The 10,461-nt window shown below is 44.2% G+C and overlaps 1 protein-coding gene across 8 annotated transcripts in view; it reads left to right on the top strand.

Annotated features, from left to right (window-relative positions):
• The window catches only part of mef2cb (myocyte enhancer factor 2cb), an 84,592-nt gene that overhangs the window by 45,403 nt on the left and 28,728 nt on the right, over positions 1-10,461 (top strand). For all 8 annotated transcript variants that reach the window (XM_019894600.1, XM_019894601.1, XM_019894598.1 and 5 more), the window contains one exon: positions 3,947-4,150. In XM_019894600.1, the coding sequence (XP_019750159.1) occupies positions 3,947-4,150 (204 nt within the window). The remainder of the gene's footprint in view (positions 1-3,946; positions 4,151-10,461) is intronic.

Genomic DNA, 10,461 nt, shown 5'->3' with positions numbered 1-10,461 from the left:
CCCACCTCCACCCCCCGCCTCTCTCTCAACCCGCCGCTCCCTTTTGCTCTCTTCCCTCTGTCTCCCCTCTCACCCGCGTGGCGTGGAATCTGCCACCGCCTCTCCTTCTTCTTCTGTGTTTATCCCGGGCCGCCTCGCTCCTCGTTTGCCAGCGGAAATGTGACATGTCATTTTATGCAGAGCAAATCTCTGCTCATTTGACTGGGACGCGCATATAATTGCGGTTTCACAGGCAAACATACGTACATGAATAAAGATGACGGGAAGAAGATGAAAGGACTTAACAGGAAATTTAATAAAGCGAGCATCTAAGAATTTCATTTTCCGGTGATATTTACACACTCGCCATTGGGTACACCTGCAAAATCAAATGAGATTTAATACAAGACTTGTATCAAAAAGTCAACTTTTGATTGACACCGTCAGAAAGATTCACACAGTCCAACAAAACGTTTGATATTAAGGCCCTTGAAATTATTTTTACTTTTGTTATTATTATTATTTCCTGAAATGAATCGCATTTTGAGGGCCTAAATATGCACCAAAACTCAACAAACTGCACACATCAGGCCACGCAAAACGTACACAATTACAAAAAATATCCCTACTTTTGCATTCTTGTACTACATATTTCATCCGACTGACTTCAAAACTGGTCTTTACTATCTCAAGACCTGGGACATTAAAGAGGATAGCAATCTGGAGTTTTTGACACACTCTGACAGGGGGCGGAGTACCAAATGTTACGTTTCAAAATCTTTGCCCATAAAAGAGGAAATTAATAACTCCTCTGTACACGCTCCAAAAATTCTCAAATTTCATGTGCGGATTTTCACGGACTGAAATGTTTTTGTAATCATGTAAGCGCTGCATTTGTTAGTCGTCCAGGACTAGTCAATATTACACTTCAGCCCACTGAGACTACTGACTTGTGACTAGTTTACAGTTGCAGCGAGAGCAGGAGGAGCAAATTTTACACAGGACACGGCAAGTGTGAATGTTTGTGGCCTAAAGGATCACATTCACAAGCAATGGAGTCATAGCAAACTCAGTCCAAAGCTGTATTGAGACAAAAACTTAAGATCCAGCGTCAATTAGTACATCCCACATGAGGTTCGTGTGCAAGGCTGGTTGTTCGACCAAGCGTGTACAAATAGGCGTGTTTGCGTGGATGTATGCGATACAGCAGGTTGTACTGTATGTGTCACATTGGGATGTGTGGGTGTGGTGTGAAAATCAGCTAGGTGTTATTGTTCGGTCATTTTGGGCTTTACGTAATCGCGCTCGTTCGCCTCCTGGATGGTGAGAAAAGCCGTTTTGGAAAGATCTGAAAACCCCTCATGTAAATATCGTGAGCCATTACATCTAATAGAGGTAAAAAATAATGATCATAATAATTCATCGAGTCGAACATCCGCGTGGTAGAGTGTGAACTGCCCTCGCTCATAACCTCTGCTCTAAATCACCCAAATTGTGCTTGGAGTTGATGTCATGCTTTTCGACGCCAAACTCGCACAACAGTGCTTATATGGTCCTTGCTTTGTGCACTGTGGCAGTCGCGCTGGAACAGAAATTCAGCTGTCATCACAACAAGCAGCAGTTTGGCACACAGTGAGCAGTTCTTCAAAAAGCAGGCATCGAGCTGTTTAATGCCACTCCCAGTCGAAGTTGACTGTCTGTCAAAAAAAAATTAATTTAATTAAAAAAACAAGAAGATGATTACAGATTGTGTATTTAAAACAACCACAATGCCTTAGGAAAGTCTGCTTAGCTTAATGCTAACAAATGATACAAAACACTATAGAGTGGCTAACGGATAGCGTCTGTGTCACAATGTTAAAACGCTATAAGCAATGGTTATTTGAACACAAACGCTAACACGCGCAACTACCGTAGACAGTCAAGTGAGCCATACTCGGGCATATTTTCGTTATCCTCTGCGAAACGTGACTTATTTTACTGCAGCTGACTGAGCGTAGTTGTGACCGCCTCTGTGTATTTCCGAATGCCTGTATTACACTGCATCGAGGTGGCTAAGCACAGCAGAAGGACCCTCACAGTCATTGAATTAATCATCATGCACTTATTTTATTGGTACATCCCATTATCTTATGATTATTTTGTTTTCTAAGGTACGATATTATAGCGTGTTATTTTCTTTATGAAAAACCTGCTCAAAATATTTGTCAGGGTCTGCTTGGAAAGGCCTGAACAGATTACAATACCGGTAAGGGAATTTCCTTACATTTCAGTTGAGAAAGATCATTTTTAGATCTAACGTGATTGGAACATCAATCAGAGTGGAATGTCCCTCTATTATGGCTGGACATGTGCTCCTCGCAGTCAGCCGACCGCAAGCCAGGTGCCACCTTCAAAAACACTAATGGCTTCGGTAGAGTGAGTGTCTGAGTGATAACAGAGCTCAGTTGGCCGTTAACTGTCTCCGGCGCGTGTCCCTTGGAAGACAACACTCCAAGTCCTGTTCTGACATCCCCAGCTTTGACCTCACGTCTTTATATGCCTTCTCATTCGTGTTGTCGTCCACGGCTGTTTGGTATGACCCACAAGGCTTCGGGGGACGTTACAATTAATCTTACTGTCACTGTTTTTATTTGTTTCACATTTAAGTCTGATTGTGTAAATGTCAGCATGATATTTGGGAGCCCGCGGGAGCCTTTTTCTCCTTCCGTTATCGCTGAATCGGAGGTGCAGCGGCTGGATTTACAGAGGTAGCTCCAAATGCGAGGAAAAAAAAAAATCTAAGGAGGTTGGTGTATGGATGGGGCAATTCACGCAAGGCTACCAACTCAATGTAGAGCGAGCAAGAAAGAAAGGGTGGAGGTGAGGGATGGATTCGGTTTCCTTGCTGCATCCTGGGAGATGTGCTTGCATGTAATACAAAACTATCCGTCAATATCCAGTCATTCCCAGCTCCTCTTTCGGCTTTCAGAGTGTGAAGGGCAGCGTGATCTTTTTCTTTCAAAAGACTTCACTTCACTTCACGTCTTAATGATTGTATTCAAAGCATGATTCTCTGAAAGTTGGGAGTTATCAATTTCTGTATTTGTTGGCACTCGTCAACGTGTCAGAAGAGAGTAGACAAATATGCAGAGGATAATGCAGGCTGAGCACAGCTATGATGCAATGTTTCTCATTAAAATAATTTTTTTTAAAGTTTGTGCAGCTTGTTTTTACTATTTTCGGTTTGAACCAAGAGAAGGAGGAACATATCCCTTTCTATTAAAAAAATCTAATAAAAATGTGACCACTTTGGATCGGTCTGCCTTGTGCAAAATCACCACAAACAAACCAAGAAAAAAACCCCGTCACAAAATACTTTTTGTGCTTTCTTTTTTTGAAGGATCTTAGATGCTATTTTTATTGGAAGGTAGTTACTTGGGCAACACTAACTTTTTATTTTCGACCAAGGGTAGTCGTCGGTATCTGTATTTCTTTTAATAGCACAGAAGGAGCGTGCATTTTGAAAAGGGACGTTTCAATCTGTCATAAGTCCCATTGTCTACTTTGATGTACAAACATTAACAGATCTGCTTGGCCGTTATTTTTCCGAGACAGAGTATTTTCAGTTCCTTAAAATGCAGCTTTTTTTTCCTGGTATGGTGGTTGCACTGTATCACTCGGGGGCTGTCCAAACTTCAACGGATTTCTGTTTTCCTTGAATGCACTTTCAAGGTGAATGATAACATGATTACAAATTTTTTTAGGTTCCTTTTTTTGCAGCATGGATGTCCTGGTTAGGGTTTTTTTTTTTTTGGTGTGTGTGGTTTTTTTTGGGGTGGGGGGGGGCGGGGTATTATAAATAAATGATGACCACAAAGCCCAAAATTTTGATTTCATCATATGGGTTGTTCTTTGTCCTTCTGCATTTTTGAACAGAAACTGGTGTAACCCTCCCAAGGCTAATCGTTCTCATCTTCTTTCCCAGGTGACATTTACAAAGCGAAAGTTTGGCCTAATGAAGAAAGCCTACGAGCTGAGTGTGCTGTGCGACTGCGAGATCGCCCTGATCATCTTCAACAGCACCAACAAGCTGTTCCAGTACGCCAGCACAGACATGGACAAGGTCCTGCTCAAATATACCGAGTACAACGAGCCCCACGAGAGTAGGACCAACTCGGACATTGTGGAGGTGAGTGGCAAGTCAACACAAATGCACGTGCGCCGCCCGCCCGAATGCACTGAATCATGCACGGAAACACGCAAACACACCAGATGGTTGTGACTCATTACTTCTCTTTTTGTCTTCACACTCAACACTGAAAGGAAAAAAATGTATGTTAAGTTCTGCTTAGACCACATTTAAAAAGAAACAAAGCTGTAGTTACATAAATGGCAAAGTGCCTGTATTAGCAAATGGTACAGCAGTTTAGTTCAGCACCGTGTGTTTAGAGTCCAAGATTGTAATACTTTCCAAGTTGCAATGGGTGCCCACTCACAAAGCAATGCGGGCAAATGCTAGGAGTGCCATGGCCTCCAGGGGGCGCCAGAAAATGAAAAAAATATCAATTCATCCTGTTTTTATATTTCAACCAGTTATTGCTTTTAACTCTTAAAATCATCCAGCTACCCCATCGTCTTTTAGCACATTGTACTGTTAAAATCGATGACTTTCTTTGAGCCATCAGTCTGAACGTAGTCTGCTATAACTATCAATAAAATGATAGATGAAGTTTTATATTTTTGTTGCTGTATGCAATTCAAAATGGGATTAAACATATGAGCCTTTTCCATTGATTAATTTAATTTTCAGTGCATTTCATTGGCCGTCAATTATCCGTGCATATTCTCTATATGCAATTGTACCTTGTCTCGGCACCCACTCATCGAGATTGAGTCCAAAAAAAGTGCAACTTTTGATTTTAAAAATTGCACTTTAGCTGTACTGCCTGGTGGAAAGTGTGCCTTTACGTGACCGTGCTGTCACCATTGATCTGGCTCTCAGAGTTGGAGACGGATCTAAAACAGCGGACACGTGTCGCTAGCGTGGCTGCCGACAACTGTAAACATTGTTGTCAGGGCAGCTAGTGAGCAGGCAGATAAAACAGTGAATGACGCCGGTGCTTTACAAAATCCTTAAGCTCTCGACATGAACCTGTTATGCAACAATCGCACCGGAGTTCTGACCGACCTGGTGGGAAGAGTTGATCCCATTTTCTTTTGCACACGCGCATGTAACCTCTCGTGCCATGCGCTCTGATCAAACTGCACTAGAATAATATGTTCTTTTTTTTCTTTTTTTACCGAAGTGACATGCATTTTACCTGAAGCAAAAATAATCGCTCCATTGCCTCAACACATTTTAGATGAGTAATTCATGTGCTGAAATCAAAGGAGCACTTGTCTTCTTCCCAATTATTTTTTTATGCAATTTGTTACCCACATTTAGTATTTAATTAACAGACACCTGATTAAGCCATCATTTTCATTTATTTGTCCCACCCGATGACAAATTAGGTATACCGGTCTGAAATTGTTGGCTCAGAATTTAAGAAGACAAGATGTACTGAAGCCCAATGAAATGTAATGAAGGAATAGTCAAGGCCCACACGCACCTATGGATCAGGCTGGGCAGCCTAATACAGGAGCCCACAGCGTGGGACATGTTTTTATCTCTTCATATGGTTGTTACTGGGCTCGATGCCCAAACACGGGTGGACAGGTCCACTGGGAGTATTCCCGCTTCTCCAGATGGCAAACCTCCCCTCACTAGCGAACCTTTTCGGTTTGCACATTTGCATCAAATGCCTCCTGGAAGGGAATTGGCGTTGCGTTATTCCGACGACACCATTCGAAAGAAATCGATATAGTGGCTGGGATGCAAACTTCACAGTAGCTTGCTCGTGTTACGATTTGCTCGGCTTCCCATTTGTTGCCGTCAAATGTGTTAAGGTAGCTTGTACGCTAGCCGGTACGACAGTTAGGATATGGGCTGACCTTGATAATTAAATCAACGAGAACGGACTGGGTGTTTTATTTGGAGGCACCCGCTTGTGTTACAAATTTAAAGCTCGCCGTTCACACGGTGTTTCATTCTTCCCTTATGAAGCTTTTGTGATATAAGTAGAATAGTACATGCAGTGGAATTCTTCATCCGTGCCTGTCCTACATTCCGATGATCACAAATGTACTGTATGTGAATTGTAATTCTTTGCGAAATAACCTTATAAAATTGCATCTAAATCGGTCATGCGTTCCTTACATTAGGCCAATTTGTCCGTGGGCGATTCTGCATTGAATATGGGCCTTCAGTCACTGTATCGTCGTCCGTCTGACCCTACTGAACCAGACGTTTCAACAAGTGCCCGTGACGCTACATCTCCGCTTCGATACTCTCTGTAACCGTGTCTCCTTTATTGAGCCGAGGATGGTTAACGTATAAACAGCCGTGTCAGGAATGATGTTGAAGAGCCAAGTGGGGGCTGGGGTGCAGGGATAAAGCTGCAAAGCGCTACCAGCACAGGGACCCCCTGAGGTCCTCGCTCCAAATCGATGCGATGAGGCCTCCGCGTGCTAACGGGATTGGCCACAGGGCTGACACGGGCACGTTTAGCGCGGATGCAAGCAGGGTGCAACGAGTCGGAGGGGCGGGGGAGGGAGGCGAACATGGGTCAGGACCCTCCAGTGGAGCCTTGGATGCTGCCTGCTAAGCTTTGTCAAAGTTCATGAATGTGGGCGGGTTGCTGGGTCAGGGGGAAGACAAAGCGTATTTCGTGTTGTTGAAAAACAAAAAAAAGGCTCAACAATAATATGAAAGGTAAATTCGAGCAACGTCCTCTAAAATCGAGGTTTGCGCACGGCGGAAGTGTCACGCTCAAATCTGGCTTTAAATGCGCAATGTCTTGTTCCGAATTTGTAAAGCGCGTTTGCCTTCAGAAGTATACAGAAAGGCTTCCTTCTCCCTCTGATGCTGCTGTGCCTGAAGGTGTAGTGGGAGGGAGGCGAGGCAGAGGTAGGGGAGCAGAGCTCAGCGTGGGCGGCCGGCAACGAGGCCCGCTACATTAGCAATAAAACTCTATGTAATTAGCATGTCTTTGGTTGCTAATTAGCGTTGTTGAGAGAGTGCCACTGAGAGTGCTACACAGCCTCTGCAGCTACTGTATGTTTACAAGAGGCTTCAGGGCTTTTTCTTGTTTTTTTTTTTTTAAAATATACAGTGAACATGCTACATCTCAGTGAGATGATTTTCCAGTAGGTTGACACGATGTTTGGGTCAAATACATGATTGTGATGCATAAAAGAAAGCCTACAGAGCGGACTTCAATACATTTCCACACCAAAATCACATTGAACGTACTTTCCGTCAAACCTCGGTGATCGAACACAATCAGTTCAGATTTGGTTACAAATGAGAGGGGGAAAGAAAATGTATTCCAAAACCACCTTTGTTGCTTATCAGCGTCGCCGACTGTCAAAGAAAATTAAAACAACAAGCGGTAAGCCTTTGATGCTCACTCAACTGAAGATTCAGAAGGTCTTGCCGAATATGCGGACATCTCACATGACATCATGCATCGGATTTTTGAACTTGAGATTTCATCTTACATTTGCCGAATTGCGAATTGCACAATCAGACTTGTGCTTAACACTTCAAACGAGCCAAACGAATCCCGAGCCTCTTGCAACCTTGTTCGACATCGTAGGTTGCGCACTTTGAATTAAAACACAAACTGTGAACCAACCTTGCGCTCTGCCCGGTCGGTTTCATGGGCATGTGAGTGACAGAGAAGAAAATGGAAAAGCACGGAAAAAACATCCACCTTTGCTTTTCCTTCTCTCTCCAGTCACATAGGCGACATTATTTGGCAGTGGGGGACTCGTTAATTGCGAGCGCAAATCAAAAAAAGTCCTTTGGTTCTGCTCCCGATGATTGCAGTACCTGCAAACTCTCCACGTGATTGCTTGCCACTTTAAAATGCAGCAACACGTTTTGTGCGCCAAATCCCTGATGGACAACGAGGTCGTTTCAGCTCTCGGTGTTGGAATGTTTTTGAAAATACTAAATGTCGTGCGCGCTCCCTGCATGATCGTGGCAATTGGCTTCGCCCCTGCAGAACGCATTTGATGACCTCGGCAACAGCAGCCGTTCCCATGCCGTTGGCGAAAGCTTCACATGGCGTGGTACATGGCACTCGGCGCTAAGCTGACCTCTCCGCCTTTTGACCATACCTGTCAGAAGACAGGCTGCCAGCCAATCCCATTCCAGCGGCTTAATCTAATCTGAAAATTCAGCTCTCCTCGTAATCTTCGACAGCAGCGGGAGCGAGCGCATGCTCGGCTTCCTTACCTCACCCTCCCTGCCTCGTTTTCTTCTCCAGCTCAGCGCTCACCTCGGAGGACGTATTCCATGCAAAAAGGGGAAGTGGGGAGGTGTGGGACAGAGGGATGGATGAGTGTGAGCAAAGGAGGAGGGAGGGGAAAGAGGGATGGCGGGAGGAAGGCTGGTAATTATTTCCAAAGGTCATTCTGTTAATGACTACCCGCTCGGCTAATGAGATTCAGCAAAGCTCCCTGGCCATGTTTCACCCGGCGTATGTTTCACCGATGTGCCAAGATGTGTGCGAGGCACAGGTGTGTACTCGGGGCCCGTGCGGCGACGGTCGACTGCAGCAGGCGGTAAAGTAGCAGGAAAGTATGTCTACAAGGCAATTAAAAGAACAAACACGTCGCCTTGTAAAAAAAAAAAAAAAATACGACATAGAAGCCACTAAAAACGCTCGGCGGACAGTTCATGAGGTACCCGTGCGCAGTGGAATAATGTCAAAAATGCCATTGTGATAAACAACGCTCAAATCCACGTTGATTGTAGCGTTGTGACCGGATTAATAAGCTCTATTTCGACACCACCAACTACAACCACGTCAATACGCGTGTCAAATTAATACCTCTGTGGGCTTCATTTAATTTTGTAAAGGCATTGCACTTGGTTAGGCTCTCATTAGATTTTGCAGCAGATGTGGCCAAGGCGCTTCAAGATATATTCCATTAGAAGCAATTCTATACCGTATACATTAAATGTACATTAACTCTCTTTAGCAAGTCAGCAGTGGGACATGTGACCTCCCTCTCAGAAGTGGCAGTGTGCTCATGTTCCGCCTCGCGCTTGCGAAAATATTTTCCGGCATGTGTGCTATTCTGCGTGCTTATTTGGTTTCTAAACACCGTGGAGAACATTAGCCGTAAGGAGTTTCGGCGTTGATCAGCTCCCTGAATGACTTCTTCTCATGGCTCTCAAAAGGCTGTGTAATCGCGGCAGCTTGAGTAGCGGCGCTAATTTATCCTCCGCGAATTCTACATGTGTCCGCCTCGAATGGAATTAATGGAATCGTATCTTCTGTCCCCACGGTTGTCCACATTGATCTCGCGTAGACTTTTAAGACTTTTTTTGGCGCGTGGGTTGGGGGTGGGGGGGGTGATATGGGGTGGGGTCGTCATGGCGATCACAGCGCCTCAGTGTTTACTCGTGGCGCAGAGATGCGCGGCACGGCTTGTTTTTCCTGCTGAGGTGAGGATTAAGGTCTGAAGCTGCTTGGACTGCCTAAGTAAATTAACATTATGACATTGGTAAGATTAAGAAATTAAGAATTCGCGCAAGGTGTAGCTGATGGCAACTGGAGTACGTGTTGGGCAGACACATTTAGCCAGCAAGTGTCACAATGTTCATTTAAATCCATTTCTCATACTTTGTATTTAGATAGATTTGAATTCAAATGTTCCCATTGGCAATAATTGGCAAGATCCAGAGTCCATCTTTGGCCATCATGAGAGCTTGATTTAGGAAAAATGTTGACGTTCTAAATTGTCCAAGCACATAGAAACAATAAAACGTCATCTCTGTACAAACCATTTACTTTGACGTAATAGCAGAAAGCAGATGGACTGCTCATGTCCGGGAGGTGAGTCTCCTCACAGAGGAAACAACCTTCTCATTTCGAATAACAATCTGTTTATCTTTATTTTAGGATTACAAACAAAGCAATTTTGGCAGCGACAGATGTGCCACTCTCTGCACTTTTCCTCCCATTTTTGCGCTTTTCCATCACCTCAGCAGTAGTATCCCAAAAGCACAAAAAAAAAAAGCCCAAGACATAACACATGTGGTCCTAATCCTTGAGATGCCCACTGTAGTCTTGCGAAGTACACGGACGACTTGCTTGATGGTTGGAACATTTTTTTTTCTTTTTTTGTGTGTGTGTGCAGCTTTCGCGATGCACATTTCCTGAAATGTTTTCCAAATAGCCCGGGATGTCCGACTTTAGAGGTTCCACTTGTTTTCATAGGCTCTGTGTTAACAACAGTGGCAGCTGTAAGTAAGCTGATGAGTTGGTGGAAAAGCAAACAGGCTACTGTATACGTGCAAAACCTCTTGTCATGTTCCATGTGTCATGCAGCTGTGTTTCCTTCCCTTCTTCCTGTCTTCACCATCTTTGTCCTTCTCGGTCC

Source organism: Hippocampus comes, unplaced genomic scaffold, assembly GCF_001891065.2.
Source record: "Hippocampus comes isolate QL1 unplaced genomic scaffold, H_comes_QL1_v1.1 scaffold195, whole genome shotgun sequence".
NCBI lineage: Eukaryota > Metazoa > Chordata > Actinopteri > Syngnathiformes > Syngnathidae > Hippocampus > Hippocampus comes.
This window is presented reverse-complemented; position numbering and strand designations above follow the sequence as displayed.